Raw genomic sequence first — 21,794 nt, 5'->3', positions numbered from 1 at the left:
CAACAAAATAAATATAACAAAAGACAGACATGCTATCCAAATAGTAGCATAAAATTTCAAATCATCCTCATAAACCCATGCATACAGAATACATCAATCATATTATGTAGGACTTGTCAAAGAATTATGACAGGGGATTCTCACTTGATGCACAATTGCAATAAAGGCAACATATTTTTCAAAGGTGGGATTTCAGATGGCTTTAGTCATGAAGATTTCACTTAAATTCTGACAGGAAATTTAACTGAAATGAGTATAGAAATACAGAGTTTGATCATTTTCCTATGACCATACCAGTTTCTGTGGAATGCAAGCTTTCATTAGGAAGGAAATTAAGATCTAGAAGTCACTATTAGTGTTAAAATATTCTTCTCCATAACAATTAAAACAACAAAGTATGAAAACAAGCTATTTAAAAGGAATCCCAAGAAACTGAAAATTCATGAGACATGTATATTCCTTATGTCATTTCATTTCCCAACATCACTTCAAGAAGATGTTATTTTTGAAGCCTCATTAACATCATTTACATATCAACATTAGCCTGCTTTACTTTTGTTCAGAAAATACAACAATTTTCTGAACACAAAATACGAATACAAACAACATTTATCAGGGTCATTTGTTGTCATACAACTTTGAGACTTTGACTTTGCTGGAATTGATGAAAGAGCCTCTTCAGTTCAAAAGCTTGCTGGTGTTTTATTCACCTAACGAAAGCTAACAAGATGCCCTAGTATAAAAGGTTTATCCCTTCTTTAAAGTAATATGCTTTACTACTTTAACTGAAACAAACCTGTGACCGAGCATATTTCTAGTAAGTTTTGAGTAGTTTATGTTTCATGCCATCATTTGATATTTGGACTGTATTCCAAAAAAACAAAAAAAAAAAAAAAAAAAAGCAGAGGAGACCTATCAAGAAAGACATCAAGAGGAAATAATGCAAACAGAAGAAAAGGATATGAAATGCATAGTTTTGAAAATCTTTCCAGGCTTGGAAGAGAGAAAGGGTTCAAATGAAAGAAAAAGACCACAAGAACTCTGGGGGATGCCCTTCACTATTCTGGCAACCATGTCCACATAAAAAGGCACAGTTATTAGCTTTAGCTTTACTGTAACCCTGAAGGACAGCACCAAGATCACAGAACTGCCTTCTACAACACCTACCTCATGCCACTGTTTCGGTGAAGAAGGCAGTGTGACAATAGCACAGCTCTGCTGTATGTCACAGGTACTCACGACCATATTGTCACGACCATATTGTCAAGGACAATAGTCAAGCATCATAAATCAGGGATGCCCAAGGACTGTATCAAACTTACATCACACCTGAGACTATCACAATTACAGAATGACGGTGCTGAAATCAGCCATGATATGCTTTTGTGACTTGCCATGTGCCAACACAGAAAAAAACAAAAGCTTTTAAATTTCAGGTATGTGAGCACTGGCATTACACACTCAAGCTGACATCATCTGCTTAATGAGCAAGCTAAAATACTCTACACAAATATCTTCCATAAGGTACATGGCAACAATTCAGCCTAGAGATGACAAAAGAATGAACTAAAGTTGCAGCAATGTATTTCTGAAAGGCAAGTAGCAAACTTTGTCAGATCCAAAGGAATAATAATAATGATAGTAATGATGCTCACTGTGTAATTTTAGCAGATGAAGCACTTCAAAACTTGAACTGACTTCGCAAATGAGAACTCAGCTAACTCATAACAACTGAATTCTCACAGTGAAGAGCCCCTGCCTAATCAATGTAAAGACTGTCAGTTGTTTCCCTTATAACATAATCTTTCCATTTTTATTGCAATTAATTTCAGCCAACTTGTTCCCATCTATTCATCAATCTTAATTAGACACTGGAAGTGAAGCAAAACAGTCCTTTCCTGTCTGAGTGAGACTGAAACACACAACATAATCAACATACAGAAAACCCTTAACCAATGCCAACTCTTAATGCCATCCTTCAGACATTGCATGAAAGCATTATTTCAGTGAAGCAATTCCTGGGTTTTTTTAGTGGTGGACAAACACACACAATGAAAAGCATGCAAGCTGTTTCTATCAGGTCCAACAGAAACATCAGCATCCTGTATTCCACTTGATGGACTGTATTTCACAGTAATGGCATGACATACTTCTGCTAGTTGATTACTACTTAAAACCTTAAGAAAAAAATCAACACACAGAATACAACCTTTGTCAAAACAGAATTTCCTTCAGAAGCAAAACTAAAAACACGCATATATCATATTTCCTTGATGAACTCAAACCACCCTGTCCAAAATCTTGCCTGACAGTGCACTGTGTACTGCAGTAGAGCTGAACGATTGGTTGAATCCCTTCAGTTTGTTGTCAGCCAGATGGCCAAGCAGCACATTTGCTGGCCAGCCTGTGTGTGTAGTCCAAAGCAGCAACAGCACGTGAAGGAATGAAAAGAAAGAAGGGGAGAAATTTAAATAATTTAGGAAGAAATAAGTAGTCATAACAAATCTTGGAACTGTGAATGGAGAAAGGCTCTAAGAGTGTTCAGAATAGAGAGATCTGGTATGCAGAAAAAGAGAGAAACAGGTAATGAAGTAGTGAGGTCTAAAAATGAAAAATGTAGGATGTTATGGAGTAAAGCTTATAGAGAGAAGCTGAAATTATTGTGGTATTAAGAAACAGGAAACACTAGAAACCAGTGCAACCACTGTTAATTTGAGGATATTTTCACAGAAAATCCTAAATTAAAACATCTAGTTATATGTGAAAATTCTACCAATTTTACTTCTGTGAAGAAATTAATTTGTACAAGTGAATAAAATTGCTTTCAACTCTAAAACATATTTTTTTCATTAAAATCAATTATAATTAGTAATTGTTTTCAGAATCATGGCATACCTGAAAAGCAGGCTCTACCTCCCAATGCATTCTGCTTTTAAGCAGCTTTGATATCAAACTGAAATTCCAGTATGGGAATGGTCAATCACTGACATGGAAACCATAGCCAATCTTCTGATCTCATACCCTGACTGCACTAGTCCACACTGACTCCAGAGCACACACAGATGTATGATGTGATGGCTTCAAATTCCCAAGATGACACTGAAGTTTCCCAGTCAAGAATAAATTTCACAGTACCTGTTTCTCATTTTCTTTCGAATGCCAGAACACCCTTCCTGAGTCCTTACTCCCCTGACAACGCTTAAGCAGTAAGAAGACCTCCTTCCGAGCTCATTCCTTGACATTCCACCTAAGTGACGGGCTGCCACTCTGTAAGTCCACCTTTTTAGAATGAGTTCTGCATTTTTATGTTATAAATTCAAAATTTTACTTCTGAAAACAGCATAGCGAAAAAGCCAATCTGCTACTTACACGTATCTTTAGTAACATATCTTTTACCAAAAGAGGAAAGTATGAGCTGTGGTTAATCAAGCTCAATTACAAAGTTACCCACATCACAAATACCATTTGCTTTCTCCCTCTCAGTACTAGTACTGAACCAACCCATTTCCACATCAGCCACTGAAGGTTCAGTCCTGAGCCTCCTTTGCTTACTCACTTATTGTGTGAGACAGCTGCTGCTCTCGTATACAACACACAGTATCTAGACAACTTCCATCAGTCCTATCAGACACTGTTACTTTTGTCCTCAGATCACAAAGAACCTCCCCTGGGCAACAAACACAAGAAAGAGAAGATAATACAGCACAGTATAGACTCATTACTCGTCCTTAGAGTGCTGGCCTGTGGACACAGAAGCTGAATAGTCTCCTACACCTGTACCTTTAAAAAAGACAAATCACAACAAAATACTCAAAATACACTTCTTAATGATTTTTCTGTCTTTCTCTTCCGTTCTTGTTAACATGATACCTGGACAAATATTTAATTAGCAATACAATTTACAAAACTCTTACCTAATTAGTATTTATTTTTCTTTACCATGCTGGTTTTACATAGTGCACTAAAAGTTTTAGAACGAGATAACGATACATTAGGGGGAGTTCAAGTAGAAAGACAGACTGAGAATTTAAGTATGTTGAAGCTCAAACAAATCCTGACATTTCAGATATTAACAAAAAGATCAGATTCTGAAGTTTTGGTATCTTGGGGTCAATCCTCATATGTCTACTGGCCAAAAAAACATGAACTGGTCGTAGCTGGCTAAAGAATAAAGCTTTTAATTGTTCAGACACAGCCAGACAGGCAATATACACCACAGCAATCTTATACAAAAAGGTATGTTACAGTGCTATATTTGACAGTAACTGGAAGCAGAATTTTGGAAAGATTCTTTCTGGTTTATTCATGTATTGCTTCACTAGTTAATTCATCTGTGATTTCTAACATTAGGTTAAATTAATCTGGGTTTTTTTTGTATTTAAAATATACTTCATGATTTTACAAAGCCACTTGACCTTAGCATAAAAACAATTTTGCCTTCACAAAATAGGAAAGAAAAAACAGCAACACTATTTGAGACCTTCAAATAGGAAACTAAAGTTAAATGATTTATTTGCTTGATTATGCTAACCAGAATGTTTTTCAGTCACTAATTACAATCCCGTTTCTGAAACTGGTTATAATATACATTAAAATTCTTGTATTTATCCATTTTGTTGGGTAATTAGCATTAACAGCAGCAACATATTGGGAAACAGCAATTTCAAATGCCAAAAATTGCTACACTAGCATTGTGGACAGTCCTTCAGAGATTTCAAGCAGTACTCCGAATGCAAATCTTGATGGGCCATTAGTTTTCATTAATGGCTGTTTGAGTATTTATTGTAGACAACTATGTACTGTACTTAGAACTGGGCAAATTGCCTAGATATATTTCATATATTAATGCTAATGTAATGAATGGTGTTATGGCAATTAGAAGACTGATGGCTTGGAAAATTAAGGTGCGTGTATTTGAAATTCCTTGATCTAAGCAGCACCTTTCACTTCACAATTAAATTCAGCAAAGTCAAAACTCCCACCATTTGAGTTACTAAAGGAATCCATTCTGCTGTTGCTTTTGAAGCTTTATTTAGGACAATACAAAATTCAAATAATCAGTAACTCTGTTAACCGCAAGACCAAGGGAAATGGCATCATGAATATATTTTGGCAATATGAACCAACATTCCTGTCAAAAATGAAATATTGTAATTGTTACTGTCTATTTTGATTGCCTGATAATACAACTTGAAAGCTGTGTTTATATTATAGTCTGTGTTCAAAAGGCATTTTTCTAATATCTGCACTCCCATTAAAAAGGCTATTACATATGTCTGATCTTCGTTTATTGCTAACTGAAAAAACTTTTATATAAATTTCAATAGAAATAGTACCAATTTATACCATCATTTACTACATGGAGTTACTGTATTTTCTAATACTGAAGAATGACTAGACAAAAACTACTATTTAGCATCAAGGAACATTTCCTCTGAAGTTTCTACCACTAGTTTTATTTTAAAAAATACCACCAGTGCACAACAAATTATAGTTTCATTGGATCATCTAAATTTGCCATGATACTCCTATTTTCTAACAAAATGAGCTGATTTAGCTGATTTTCCTGATTTTGTGAAAGCTGTATTTCTGTGAGGACCTGATATGACATGGAAATAAGTTTACTCCTTCACCCTTGTCCAATCAAATACCTCCAGCAAAACTGCCAACAAAGTTGTTCAACATACTCTTCTCAGCTACAAACTTAGGGTAATTAATCAATACTCTTCTATCGGTTTATGCTTTAGAACACACATAAGTCAAGAAAGAACATGCCAGTTTCAAGATACATCTGATGTTGCTGCAAAGCACTCTGTAATCCAAATCTTGTAGTACAGTGACTCTGCTCATTAGTCCTGAAATAAATAAATTTGTCACACAAAGGTAAATTTCCAACCAGGCTGACTTGAGCAAAGGAACCACGTTCAATAAATAACTTAGATGCCAGGAAATATAACTTGATACAAAATGCCAAATACATCTATATAATTTGATCATACTCAGACATTGGCCACTAGGAAAAGTGCCAAAATCGGATACTGAGTATAATATCTTAAACTCAGTAAAACATAAAGAGAAGTGTAGAAAGGATTTTCTTCATCTTGAAAGCAGTGTAACTGTACCGTACAGGAAAATCAGAGATTCTCTCACTTGGGACATCCTGGGTTTCCAAAAGAGTGCATACATTTGTTATAAATCTGTAAATGGTGTCAGTGGTAGTGGTGAAAATTTTGCTGACACTCGAGTGCTGCATATTAGATAAATTCTAAAAGACCAGAAGAAACCGCAGAGGTGTTGAACAAAATAAAATGAATCGGTAATAGAGTAGCAGAAGAAAAAAAAAAAGTGTTGACCAAATGCAAGACAATAAACAGTGGGAGGTACTAAACAAAGAATTCATACACTTTTCTGAATAGTAAATTAACTAAAATGGGTAATTTTGCAGTCACCGACATTTCACACAATGAATGTATATTTAGAGAAAAAATGGGAAGAGTAGAAGAGCAAACATGACTTAATCATGAATTTATAGCAACATCATAATATAGAATGGCAATAAAAACAGAAATATTAGTATGCGTAAGGGCTTAGAAAAAATAGTAATTTTTATATATATTCAGTGTTGTACTCCAAACGAAATATAATTTTCAACTCATATATATGAAGCTCAAAATGGCATAGCAAAAACAGAAGCCAAAAGACTAGGAATTTTGGAACTCAACAAGTCGAAAGGAATTCAATATCCCCGATGGATCATCACTATGGCCGTTTCTGTGACTCTCAGTTAAAGAGTTGATACAGAAGACATCTTGGTTACAGTGTGAACAAATATTCTTAACAGTATCTCACACTGAAGATCTCCAATCACTCCCTGAGGTAAAGGTCATCTGTTCTTTCCATTTCTAGCCACAATCAAGTCAAGGAAAGACAGTTTTTCCATATTAACATCCATGACTTCTTCTGACATAAAACTTACATATATGTTTCCTCTCCAACTGATTTTGACAGCATATAGAGTTCAATACTGGCCAAATATATACATAATAAACCTCTTATAGCAGATGGGTACTTTAAAATATGACTAATTTATACCACGTGAATAAATCTGAAGTTCATTTAACATGACTTACACAAGTACACCAACTATATGGGTATTAAATGAGCAAGATTTTATCAATCAAATAAAATAATTTTAAAAAGGACATGGCATTTGATGGGTCACCTGTAAGAACAAAAATCTAGCCATCAAAAGACCTTTTATAAGAAAACCCAAGCTAAATACAAATCATTTTGAACTGAAACAGAGCAGAAGTGAGCAAACTGTTTGGAGGCAATTTGGAAAAAGCTTTAAAATTATCTCTAGAAGAGCATAAAACGCTGGCTCAGAGTCAAACCAGAGTTTCTTAAAGCATCCTATCCTTGCTCTAGCAAGGGCCAACAGCTGAACATGCGTATAAGAAACAAAGTTAGTGATATTCTCATAATCAACAATTCTGCAACTTAAAGACTTCTTGAGTTTCATAGAAAACTTTATTTTCATTACCTTTTTTTCTTTTGATGTTTTTTGACAATTTGAATGTTTCTGAACATTTCTAAGGTGCAAAGGAAAAATGTCTATAAAGTCTATGTTCATAACTTGAAAATATAATTCCAGAGTGTAACAAGTAAAACAACTTATTTTTCAACCAATCTAATACAAGAAAGATCAGCAGATATATAAAAATCCAAATCATCAATTTATATCAGCTGTCTTAACCCAAAGGACTGTTCATAAGGTTCATGAAAAGTCAACAAACTGGGGCTAGTCTGAACTGAGATGGAAAGAAGGAAGTAGCAGAAGAAACAAGTCATGGATAATTCTCTGCAATAGAGACCTTCTTCTAACATGCTTTACAAGTAACTACACTGAAAACAAGCCATCAGTCCATTACCTTGTGCTGTGTATATACAGGTAAGACTGTACTATTTAGAAACATATACTTGTAATATAGATTGCAAGCTGCATGTTCAATGAACTCACATGCACACCAGCCACTAGTGAATGTACTGTATGTGTCTGCATTCACACAGAAAGTTTTCAAGGCTTTAGATAATTCATAATTCATCAGCATCCAATCACTTGAAAAGCAAGACTTTACCACTGGACTTACCCATAATGGTTAAAGCTGTAGCTTTTGTTAAGTCTTCTTTCATTGACTCTATTATTTCAAGGTTACCACCATCCAAATTGCATCTGTTTATGGTTCCATTTCCTGAACTGATCCAGTAAAGTTTGTTCTCCACATAATCAATTGATAAACCTGCAATTAATGTACACAACTTTAACTGTGGCTTTAATTATAATATACCTTTAGCATCTTTAAGCTGTTTTCGAAAGAAAAGTGTATTTAAGACAAAAAAAGTATACAAGTATGTGTTATCTATCTACCTATCCATTCAAAAACAAAATAAATTTGGCCATTTATAGTGGAAACAGCACATGCCTTTTGAAAGATTTCTGCCTATACTTCTCCCATCTACAGAAATTAATCAGTGGCCGACTGATGAAAGGCTATTATCTGGCAACTGCTTGAATGAACTGATGACCTAAAAGAGGTTATAAACTACTAGCAAATGCCCACCAGAATACACCACTTTCATTCTAAAATTATGAATATATGAAGATTTAAAAAAGTAATTTGTGTGTTTGAAAACTGTAAAGAATCTGCTCTCGCCCCATATGCACAGTCCACTGCTTAGAATGCTGATAACCCTTAAAATACAAAAAAATTACTACTAGTTCTCAATAAATTTATAGTATTAATTTAAATTTCACTTCATAGCAAAGTGACTTCATAATCAATTCTTCAGAGTTAGAAGCAAGAAAAATGTAGAAATGAAAATACTTGCAGAATATCCTACCGCGTAAACAAAGCATATATTATTCTGGAAATAACAGCAAAGAGTAAGGAGATAAAATATTTCAGAGTTCCATAATCCTTTAAAAATGTTCAAGTAATTGTGGCAGATTTTCCACTGTGAAATATGCTGGGCATGGTGACAAGATATGCCATAATAATTTGCCTTGGTACTAGACTTCTCCCAGAACTCATGTTAGGTATCCAGCAACTTGCCAAAAAATACTGTATTTCACTCCATAGGTCAACATGTAAAAATTCAACAATACTTTCCTTCCATCCTGTAGTCTGCTTCTCCATGGAAAGCCAGATCCATTTTCAAAATCCTGATGTGAAAAAGCAGTGCCATGTGCTACAATACTTATAGCTGGCAGCACGCCACTACTTCTTTACAGACATTTGACATAATAGAGCAATAGGCTCCCACTTTCTAAGCTTTCCAATAATAGCTTTACAGTTGATTTCCAGTAACTGATATTTTTTCCCCTCTCTACAACTGGTTGACCCAGAAGCAGGAGAGGAAACCCCCCCCTGCCCCCCCAAAAAAAACCCCAAAATGGACAGAAAGACTCAGTAGAGGATAAAGCTACTGAGTAGTCGCTTCAGGAGAGAGTGATCTTGCAACATCTCTTTGCATCTAACTGTTTTCATGCTTGTAAAATAAGCACTAATCAAAGAGAAGAGACTGTGCCACAGTCCTTGGAAACAAGCAGCAGTCACAGAAATTACGGTAAGCATGGGAAGCCTTACTACAGTTACAAATACAATATGCAATAGAAAGGTTTCCTTGCTCTGAGATGGACAGCATTTGCTATTCTCTGTCTCTTTTCTGCTACCAGTCAGCTGCTGACCGCTTTCACACAGACAGATCTATTCATGGGGCTGCAATGAGCGTTTCATACACAGCAATTACAATGTTATGTTGTCAGGTTTTTTATTTCTTACATTTTTGCACACAGGTATACCAATTACACTCCAACAGCTGACAAAACTAACATTCCTGTTTCCTTAATGCCACCTCTACCACATCTTCCCTCCCAGAATATTTTTCTGCTGTGTTATATCACCAATTATTGACCTTTGTGAAAATGTATTATTTTTAAATGTAGACAGAGTGTGTTTATTGAGATAGATTTTTCAGGAATTCTGTTTTTACTAATAAAAACATGTGATTTGCTAGTAGTAAGCTTCACAGACATTCATGATGCATTCTGCTCTGGGCGGCTGGCTTATGCCTTATGGCAGAGTTGTCTAATTTAACCTAAACATATAGACTGTAGAAAAGAAATATCTACTGACTTTGTAGACAGCTACCACATGGCAATACTGTGTGCCCTTTGGAACGCTGAGTGGAAAGCACTGGTCATTAACTGATTTGAGTGCAAGAAATATCTGTCTCATATTTATACTGCATGTTTTTTCTTCGGAAAACTGAGAGGAAAGGAAGGCAGGCCCACCAATGGAAGACAAAGCATCGCAGACACTCAGCTTCAAGGACCTGAAAATCATCAGATGAGACATTTAGATGAGAACTGCCAGCATTTATCAGGGTGAGTTGATAGATCTGTTTTGAGTAAAGTATGTAAAGAAAACCAACAATCTGCAATATACTCAAAGAAGTATCATAGCAGTGACTTGCTGTCACACTATCCCTCCTGTACATAGACCTAATCTGGTACAATCTTTGAACCAAAGTCATATGCAAATCCTCCTTCCCACAGGACGTGAAGCAGAAAATTAGTAGAATGAAAATCAGGTCTTTGTGGGTCAAGAGATTTCTAAAATTAGACTATAAATTTAAAATAAAGTCAGGGTTATTATTAAGATAAAAATAAATAATTAAGATATAAATAATTAAGATAAAAATTATTAATAGGATGTACATATCTTCCCAATTTTATGTGTTAGTTAAAATACAGTTGTAATATCAAAAAAATCAGTGAAATAAAAGAATAAAAAATTTCACCAAACAGATGTGGTCTATAAAACAGATGTAGTGTCACCCCTTTTCACAAAGGTCTTACAGCAACTTGCTCTGATCCTGGCTTCCTGAATCACAGATGGAATCTACCTTTGAAAGGAAAGACTTTGAGATACCCTGAGAATGAAAGCCTCCAATAGGCTACGTGCAGCTCCATCTCATGTCGGAAACGCATCCTGTATTCAGAATTTCAGTCAAAATAGATTAGATGTCATGTGAACAATAAAAATGAAAATGTGTTTTCTTGACCAAAAATTTCAATTCAGCCACAAAGGTTTACCTACTTTGTTATATTAGCTTCTGCAAGATCTAGCTTTTATGCTCCAGATGAAGATGGGCCTTTTCCATATACCCACTGCTTGGGAAATTTTCAGTGAGCTGGATTCTTGAGGGATAGCCCACTACTACTGACACGTGTGTGCACTTGAGGAGACCAAATCTTCTCTTTGGGTTCTGTTCTCACTTCCATCTTCCATGGAATTATTCTTGTATTTTCCATTGTATTCTCTTTTTCCTCCACTCCAGTTTACTCTGCCATTTCTTCAATACCTTTTCTTATTGAGAATTTAATGTAGGCCATTATTATAACCTTTTCCCAATGTAAAGAACTTTTCTAACCTAAACAGCTCAAATTTCAAATACTTATTAACCAGTTATTTTAATATAGGATGCCAATCCATTATAGCACTATGGACAAAGCAGAAATAGCATAACTAAACAAGGTATATGAACCATTGTTCTGTTCAGAAACTAGAATGAACACTCACATCCTAGAAAGGGACTGACCTGCACTAAAATATCCAGATGATCCATGCCTTTCAAGTAGTTTTTGTTCCAAATGTGTATTAAAATTATTTTTCCAACAAACAATTTAAGAAGCAGACACCACTGCAATCTCCAGTTTCTTTCTTGTGTCTACTATGTTCGCAAAGCAAAACAAAAGTGTGGCTGCAGAAGAAAACCCACTAGTTAACCTATGATACAGTAAAAGTTTGATCAAGTAGTATTTTATAAAAGGAAGAGGAATATTTTGGCCAACTATTTTCATAATCCTTCCTTCTATTTATGAAGTCTGATATACCTTTTTATCTGAGATCATTCTGAATATTCATTAGCCAAGGAACACCAATGAAAATTAATTAAATCATACAGTAATCATTCAGTGAGAAAGCCAACACTATATTTCATGAACCTAATCATGCCAACGTCACAGAAAGCATCGGGGAGAACATCAAGCTATACTTCCATGTAACTCTCCAGTAACCTACACAGCTTGACAGAAACACTCTTTAGGCAAGATGTTCCAATCACTGCAACTAAAATTTCCATTTTCATTCATTAGCTTGTGATCTATTACTGTATGGATATTCTGCTCTCTTAACATCTAAATGACGCTTTTTGGGGTTGCATCTGTGAATGACAAAAGACCACAAGTAAAATGCAAATAACCATGATAGCTGGCAAAATTGGGCAGCTCAGTACTGGGAGACAGACTGATGTAGACTTAGAGATGAAACTAATCTTAGAAAAATATGAAAGCAGCCTTAATTGGTGAATTAAAATCCAATTATATGTAAACTATTTCAAGCACTCATTACCTCTGAAACTGAGCAATAAATCTCACCCAAGAATGTTTAGGTTAACAATGGATTGTTCAGAATGCTGATTTCTAATTAAAAGAAAAGTGCTTTTCAACCAAAACTAGTAAAAGGTTTCAAGTTAGTACTTGACGGCAAGGTACACTCATAAAATAAATGTTTGGTTGTTTTGATAAGATTACGATACAATTCTGTTTCAAGTATTGCACATACAGATTAAAAGTCAAGCAACTGGTGTAAGCTAGTCAATTATGAATCTTTGTTTTCAAAGTAAAAATAAATCCAGTGAATCTGCCACATGGTAAACCAAATTCAAGGAGTAACGTAAAGAAAGACAAAAAAAAAAAAAAAAAAAAAACCCCACTATTTAAAATACTCCGGTCTACTGTTCCCTGTGGTTTGTTCTGAAAGTATCTTCTAAGAAAAATCAAGAGGCTGTTCAAAATCCTAAAATCAAACCCAAAGAAATTACATCTAATCCCGTATTGGTAGAAATGTGAAAAATCACATCTCCCCAAAGTTTTCAAACTGATATTCGCTAGTCCAGCTCTATGTTCTTCCATCTTACCAGAAGAGGTTACAAATATACAGTGCCATCAAAAACTTTAAGTGACCTCCTAACGTGTATACTGTCTTGCTTATTTTAGTCTCTTGTGCTTCCTTTTCTCATGGCACCTACCATTTTCACTTGCTCTAGATTTCTGGAAAAAATTTCTTCTAATTAACTAAACAGTATTCTATTTGAAGACCATCTGCAGATAACACATTTTTGGCTATGGATTTGGACAATTGCTTCGTAACATTTTAAAATATTAGAAAAAATCTGACAAGCCTTTATAGAATTATATTGCTGCTTAAAAAAAAAAATTATCGTGTCTTACACTGTCACTGTTTTCACATGCATTTTCTACTTTATTAAAATTACCAGATACATGCTACTATTTTGGCAATTTCTACACAGAAGTTCCAAAACCCTCTCAATCTTAAAACCATGTCATAAGCTCTAAGCTTCTACTGCTGGCAAAGCAAGCTTAGTATTTTGCTCTGGTACACCACCTAGTTCATGAAGATGACTCCTAATAGCACTTTTTGTACAATTTAGTGGGCTACATAAATCAATTAAATGTTGGATACTGTTGTTATGGCTTAGATTAATTATAACAAGATTCATAATTTGGAAGTTTTACTCACATTTCCCAAAACAGCTTCGGATAACTATTAAAAAAATTAGTGGAATGAAAGAGATTTCTTAACTCTTTACGGCTGATTATACTTCCGGTGTAAAAACAGTGCTTCAAAGTAGTAAATCACTAAGTTTATTTTTCCACTAAAAACATATGTATTTAAGAAATAACAACTTATAAAGGCAGTTTACCAAAAAATTTAAATTTAAGTTAAAATTTCAAGGGCCAGTCTCAAGAAGATTTTCTGTTCATATCTGCAACTATTTTGTTTGTAGACTACGCTATTTATTGAAAAGAAACAATGAATTATCAAGGGATTTTCAAGTACAGAGTCAGTACAAAGAGCAACTGAGACAGAAAATAATGCTTCACTAGAATCATGACAAAACAGAAACAATAGGAAAGATACCATTTGTTTAGAACAAAACAAAACAAACCCCTCCCTCCCACCTATCCTATAATTATAGTCTCTTGAATGCAGCTGAGCTAGTGATCCAGTGTGTTTTTAAAGATTATTTATCCAAGTTATTTCAAAACTTCCTATGAATAGACATAAATATACGCCACAATTTTAAAATATCTGGTTTTTTTAAATGCTTTGAAAACAATCAAAGGATGCATGGTTTATATTTTTCAAGTTTTAAGATGAACAACTGCTTAACTTATTATAAGCTAGAAATTTAAAACATCAGTGATCTGCCTCACAAAGTATAAAAGCCAAATTAAGCGCTAAAAACCTAATCCCTAAGAATGTAATTTAATGAAATCCCAGTGTTCAATAGTTCTTTTTTTCAACTGGTGTATGTGTGTCAGTATTTAAGCCTTTTAGAACTGCAGAAAGGACTAACAAGTCATAACTAGTAATTAAGATAAAAAAAGACCTAAAATTTGTCCTCCTAAGATTCTCCGTCACAAAAATCTACTACCTACATTCTCTTGATGTTAAAACATATTCTAATTAAATGGAAAGAATTTCCTTCTTTTAACATGACTTCATCAGAGAAAATACCATCAGCATATTTCAAGCCACAGATTGGAAAACTTTCTCCCATTCTTTAAATTCTGAAATTATGTCTCAAGAAATCTAAAAGCATCAATTCTCAAGACATCCAAATACAGTAAGCCACATATTTGTCCTTTTTCAATAACCTCCTCGGGAGGTCACTTATCAGATTGCTCATCTTGCTCTCCAAATTTTCGAAATCAGTAAATTACATGAACTGGAATTTCACTTATGCAGAAAGACAGTTTAACTTGTCAGTTAGAAATGAATTATTAAATATAAGTTCTTTAGTATGCTCCTCTGGCTCTTCAGCAGTGTTTTCTTATTCTTGGCATGTACATTTATTGTTAAATGAATATTTCTAATGATAGGACTAATTTAAACATTTAAAACTGATACTTAATATATTTTATATTTCAACGTTGGTATATGAAAGACATGCAACAGAAGCTATTTTCATGTCCATCCTGACTGACAATAAAATTAAGTGCAAGACATCTACCACTTCAAAAGTATTTCATGGATAGACAGAGGCAAGCTTTACCTTCCCCTTATATACAGACATACGTAAACCTACACACAGACACACTTTATGATTTAAGACACGTTCAGGTGGGCGAGAAGGAGGGAAAATACAGTTAAATCTCTACACTTTCCTTAGTCTCATTATTATGCAATGAAAACTTTTAATATGGAATATAAACTATTTCAAGCAACTCAAATCAGTTCTTAATCATTTTACATTAGTCCATTACTGCACAACAACAATTTGCCTCACTCATAGCTCTGTAGTGAAGGAAAAAACAACAAACAAATAGCAAAAAAAAAAAACCCAAACCACTTCTGTCACAATTCTCAGCCCTACAAGGCTTAAACAGATGTTTAACTGCATAAATAGTCCATCTGATACCAGTAAGACACATCCATGAAGGAAAAAATGTCACAAAACCCATGTGGATTTGCATGTGCAGCCTACATGCCTAGAGCCAACACACTTGGAGCAAGAAGGAGCACTTAGCATTCTACCATGTATTTGGTTCCGTGGAATTACTGATAGAACAAACTGAACAGAAACCACAAGGACTGTAATTCAAGGCCCTGTGACCTTGTCATCTACCACAGGATATTCAGTGCAAATTGTTGCACACAGCATTATTTCTTAATATTGTCCAATTATTATTAAATTCCTTTGTGCTCACCTTAAATTTAGTGGCTTTAGCACTTTGTTTTTTCTCCAAATACACAGATTGCTGTCTCTTAAGGTGGACAGATGTGAAACCAAACCAACAAGAAAACAGTTACTGCATATTTTCTATAAAATTGTTTTGAATTTAGGGACTAAAATGCACATTGTGTTTGCTCTAACCTCAAATTAATTATTTAGTTAGGTCATTTATTTTTGCTTTGGCTCACTTACATTCAGTTACAAAAAAGAAATAAATGCTTTAAAATTTAAACACTTCATGGGCCATTAAAAAGGCAAAACAACCAGAGTGATCACTTTAACCACCTAAAGAAAATGACATCAAAAAAAAAAAGAAAAAAGCAAAACAAAAGAAAGAAAGGGACCTGAATGACTAAGAAAAGCCCTAGCACGCATGCAAGGGATACAATTTTTCAGAAGGTGGTATAATTTATAAACTATGTTAATGATAAAATATTAAAAATAAGGGTTATGGCTTTATATCAGTTGAGTGTTTCAATTTCTGCTCTTTGTTATAAATGGAAAGTTAAGAGTCAAATTATCTTTTCATCGTGCACCTGGCATTCTGATGAAGAAAGTTATGTTTCTGGTAGAAGAATCTTCCCACATATTTATTAAAAACAGTTTATTAAAAATTATGTTACACTATGTATAAAAAACACAGTTTATTAAAAGACCCGCTCTTTGTATTTTTATTCATGACCTAAAGATGCAAACAGATATATGGGTATCATTTCACCTTTAGTCTATGTATCTATTGTAATCCTAAAAATTAATACTTGTATCATTTGACTCATTATAGTAGATTTCAATGTGATTAAAATAGGACAAAAAATATCTTAGAACAGTAAAACACAAAAATACATTGGTGTTTTTCATGTCTCTATGCACATGAATATCATTGTTCTATAGAATGTGAGAAACATCATCATATACATAAGTAGCATTTCAAGACAAGTTCCATATTAAAATATCATCAAATAAAAAACAAAAAAAGAATACTTACCAACAGGATCTTTTTGATTCTGAAAGAGTATTTTGCTGTTGCTGCCATCCATGTTTGCCATATTAATTGTGTTTCCATCCGTCCAATAAAGCTTACTGAAGAAGAAAAAGAGCATATTGTAAACACTGCCTTCTGTACACAGTATTTTTAACACATCAGTAGTGAAAATGTGCATAGATTTAATAAGTAGGCATAATACACAACTACTGGTTATATGATTTAATTAACAGCAAACTTTGGTATAGAAGCAATACTCAGTTAAGAATTTCTGTGCAAAATCTTTCAAATGCATGCATTTAGTATAAATTTTGCAAGAAAACAGAATGAGCAAGCTCAAAATCTGATTGAAAAAGAAATCTCCTGATGAGCTTTATGGTAACTTATTAAAACTACAAATATATTACCCTCTTACTGGGTGAACTGCAAGACACTGGGGTTTATCAATTCCATGGATGATGGAAGTTTTCAAGGAACCATCTAAATGTGCCACATTAATTTGTGTTTCATCAAATTCTGAGCTAATCCAGTATAAATTACGTGATATCCAATCCACTGCAAGACCTCTGATACTCTGAATATCTGCAAAAAGTGAAAGCAGTTGTTCTTTTGATTTACTTTCTAAACTTTCGGACTTTCAGAAAAAAAAAAAAACAAACCTCTTCTGCAATTTAACAAACTCCTGCAATACTCTAACAAGGTGCAATTAGAAATCATTGTTTTTATTTTTGACCCAGATACAGCAACAATAATTAACATGGAAATTGCACTGAAGATGCAGGAAATCATCTATAAATACTTGCAAAAAACCTACTGTCCAAATATAATAATGAAACAGCCTTTATATTTTTTCAGAGCCTTTTTCTACTTAGGAAATCATTTTTTACTCAGTGCACTACTCAAAAGTCTTTACATGATGATGAAGAATGTGTTAGGTTCCACTAGGAAGTTCAAAGATCATATTTAAACAAACATAAATCCTGACTCAAGAGGAAGCTCTGTGCTTCTTTGAGTGTGAGAGATACAGAACACATGGAGGAGTTCTAAAACAAAGCTATACTGAAGTGTGAAAGCCTACTTACTTCTGTAGCACCAGGAGGGCTCAGTACAGAAAATCTGGATTAAAGTCATTGGTCAATACATGGTGGGTGGGGGGAAGGAGAGAAAAGAAAAGAAAAAAAGGTTTGGAGATGGCCCCAGAAAAGATAGTTCTATAGCACGTAAGTAGATAAATAAAGCTCCTTCAGTACTGTAGCTACTTATTTCTGGAACTGAAACTTAATGCTGCTTTGAAGACTCCAACTTACTCCCTCCTTGGGATTTGAAAATGAAAGATGTCATACTAAGAACAAACACCCTGGACCTGAAACACATCTGAAGACCTGAAAGCTTCACTAAAGGCACAAGACTGCAACCAAATCTAGCTGTCTTCATTGATTAAGGCATGAAGTGCAGTAAGTCGAGAGCCACTGGAGGGAACTACTATTCTTATTGTAGGTATGATACTGGATATGAACTTCAAATTCAGTAAATATTAAATTGGAAGAATTTTTGAAACGATGTGATTTAAGGCCTGTGTAGCCTGACACAGATAGCTCTATCCAGAGCCTGTTACAAATAATTTCTATTAAATATGCAGGAGCTTTTATAGGAGAACAATGACTAATGAGAATACAGCACTTAAAAAAACCCATGCCATTTAGAAGGAAGCAACCTGTGAACTAGGATGGTAGTCAGAACCAGCTGAGGTGGCAAAATGTGAATAAGGTGTGACTGTTCTGGTAGCTTCACAGGTTTTTTTGCAAGTGATAGCCCTCCTTAGCACAATATTGATTAAAGAATAAAAAAGAAAAAAGCATGGATCATGATAACACATCACTAGATGACAAACTACTAGGCATTCAATTCCCTCTGCACTTCAAAATGATCAAGGAATGTTGGGAGAAATAAATAAATAAATAAATCACCTTGTTTAAATATTCCCATGTTCACCAGAAATGTATGTTTTGCCTGCACTCCATGCCTTAAATGCTGGGTGTAATGCACTACTGAAGGTCTGAATACCAACATGCTCTGCCTTGGCTTAGCAATGGTTCATGTTAGCCAACATCTTTGTAGACTGGAAAACAGGCTGGGGGCGATCTCATTATGTTTCACAGTTTGTACACAATCTCCTCTTCAACTTACTTTGCTTACTTTCACTGACTGAATTATTCTCATTGATGAACTAACACAGATGTTGCTAAGGACTGGCCTGCGTATATTTAATATTAAATGGTGAGGGGACTTTAGGAAGTTTGCCAGCTTTTGGGAATGGAACAAAGGACACCAAATATACAGCCATGACTCATTATAAACTGAACCCTTGCTGCTTTTTTTTTTTTTTTTTTTTTTTTTTTTTTTTTAAGATTGGCGGAACTAGAAAATAAGTATTTCATAATTTCATACTCTTAAAAAGATTAAAACATGACTTTGCCATGGTTGTGACATTGGCTTAATACTTCATCCAGTGAGAATCCTGTTAGCATATGCTTTTAAAGTTTATGTTCTTATGAGAAGTACGAAAATATAACTGTAAGCAATGTGATCATTTACACATAATAAGCAGTCCCTGTAACATTTGGATGTGTCAGAACACTGCAATTTTGTAAATTTTATATATAAGAAATTACATCTGACACATACAAAATTTACTCCACAATGGAAATTACCATCAGTAAAAAGCTAGTTGGAACTATGAAATAATGCATGATAAACAGATATACTTATACATAGTGAATACCCTTATCCATTAAGTTTCTTGACAACTTTCTGTAATTTTTTCATTATACATTTTATTCAGTAAAACAATGGTTTAATTCTACCAATCAAAAAAAAATCATTTTCCTTGTCTTTTCAGCACCTCAAATCATGATCTAAGGTAGAACCGAAAGAGGCTTTGTAAGCCTTGTTCTTGTCACTAGTAATGAAAATTGCTTCTGATTGCTAATAAAGTTGTCCTGGAGTTAGCAAGGAAAAAAGAAAGACACTCAGACAAAAGAAATCATTTTTACCAACCTAAAAAGTCAAGTAGGAATATGCCACACTGGTCCAATGACTCTGCAAAACTTGCTAAGACAGAATAAATTTGGTCTAAAAGAAGCCTTGGACAGAACTTGAATTCCGTTTCTGGTGTCTCCAGCCACTCAACTGAGAAAACAGTTTCAGTCTCTTTTGTTTGTTATCAAACTGAAAAAAGGTCTGATCTTACAAAAGTGAGTTATTTTCTCCTCTTTCCCCTCAAATACACTTTTAGTAGTTGAGGATCTAGGAGTTCCTTTAGCTTGCAAATTTGCCCACACTCCTCCAGACACATCTCCTAGTTTGAAGCCGGCAGCACATATTACAAGATAGAAGACCATGTGCTGCCAGGACAGGAACTGACAATTGAAAAAATGTTAGGAAAGGCAACAAATGGTATCATTTTAGCACTGGAGATACTGGCATATGGTTGGAGCGACCAAGTACAGACTTTAGATCTATTCAGTCTCTGAATTCAAAGCACAGAGCAATAGCGTTGGAACAAAGAAGGTGCAACTGCAGAAAAAACAGCCAGTCATGGTTTTCCATTTGCAATATTGGTTTCCCTTTACTGCTGTAAGCAACCTACTTACAATGAGAAAGCTCAGGAAAACATGAATCGTAGTATTTTAACTGAAGCACCAATGACAGTAGAAGGATACCCAGGATTCAAAGACGCAGAATCAAAAGACTCCAGTTCCACATGGTGAAAATACTGGCCCCATTCGGGCCAATACTGGACCTGAACAGCCTGATGACATTCAGTTTGAACCTTACATACTTTGCAAGAAGACAAGAGGTAAATGTGTAACACCAGTATCAGCAAACTGCAAAGCTACTGTGTGGTTTGATGCCCTGACTATGCCAAATATATAGCTAATATTCCAAAGGTACTGTTTTCTTGTATTTCTGAATTTGAAATTCAAGTTGAAGATTAAATCAGAAAGATCTACATTCACTGGAAAGAAAAAAAAAGTGGGTTCTGACAGAGCTAATTTCTTCTGTAAGTCAGCACAGCTAGCTGAAGGATATAGGAAGTCCACATGAAATTTTTCAATGCAAAGCTATTTCAGGATGCAGTTATTTTTCAGCTTTTTGTCTTTAAACATTCTACCTCTCCCAGAAAACAGTATTTCCATTGTTCACTACACTGTATTTAAATTCTTTATAAAAAATGTTACATGTTAAATAAAAATTATTTATGCATCTATAAAATGAACTACAATCCTAAATAAAATTATGTTTTTTTATTGTTTACATGAATTATCCAGTATCAGTGAAAGGTATTCTTAATAGAAACTTGAATTCTCATACTGTTGCATACAAAAACCACACAAACATTTACCTCTAATGAATTATTTTTAATTTAATATTACGCGATTTACCTCTTGAGATAATGGTTTCTAAGCCAGTCCCATTAATAAAGGCACGCTTGATGGTCTGTGTTTTCACATCAGTCCAGTATAAGCGTTCCTCAACAGCATCAAAATCTATGACCGTGACATCATCGATGTCAGGAACGGTGAAAGCTGTGATGAAGTTGAAGTATGGGTTCTCTATGTCCACCCCTCTTATTTCTGAATGTCTTGCATAAAGAAGAAATTTCTTCTTTTCTGTAGTGAAACAGGAAAACATCACTCCTCATCTTCCTTACCTCAATGGCTAAATGAAGTTAAATGAAAACACTTTCCAAATGTTTAATTAAAATTATATGAATGACTTAGGACTTCTAGAAAGCCTGCAGCCTAATAACATCCAAAAGCCAAAGTATGTTATAGAGTATAAAATCTTGTGAAAAATATATTAATCCTGGATACTGGAAAAGATGTTACTACAGCACCCTATCAATACAGTCTTGTAAAAA

General features: G+C 34.4%; 1 protein-coding gene across 1 annotated transcript in view; it reads right to left on the bottom strand.

Annotated features, from left to right (window-relative positions):
• LRP1B (LDL receptor related protein 1B) overlaps positions 1-21,794 on the bottom strand; it is a 750,266-nt gene that overhangs the window by 209,461 nt on the left and 519,011 nt on the right. The window contains exons 29-32 of the mRNA XM_064515494.1: positions 21,316-21,543; positions 17,278-17,452; positions 16,874-16,968; positions 8,151-8,300 (exon numbers count right to left, since the gene is read on the bottom strand). Coding sequence (XP_064371564.1) covers positions 8,151-8,300; positions 16,874-16,968; positions 17,278-17,452; positions 21,316-21,543 — 648 coding nt within the window. The remainder of the gene's footprint in view (positions 1-8,150; positions 8,301-16,873; positions 16,969-17,277; positions 17,453-21,315; positions 21,544-21,794) is intronic.

This window comes from Dromaius novaehollandiae, chromosome 7 (assembly GCF_036370855.1).
Source record: "Dromaius novaehollandiae isolate bDroNov1 chromosome 7, bDroNov1.hap1, whole genome shotgun sequence".
In the NCBI taxonomy this organism is placed as follows: domain Eukaryota; kingdom Metazoa; phylum Chordata; class Aves; order Casuariiformes; family Dromaiidae; genus Dromaius; species Dromaius novaehollandiae.
Note: the sequence above shows the minus strand (reverse complement) of the source record. Positions and strands in the feature narration are given on the sequence as shown.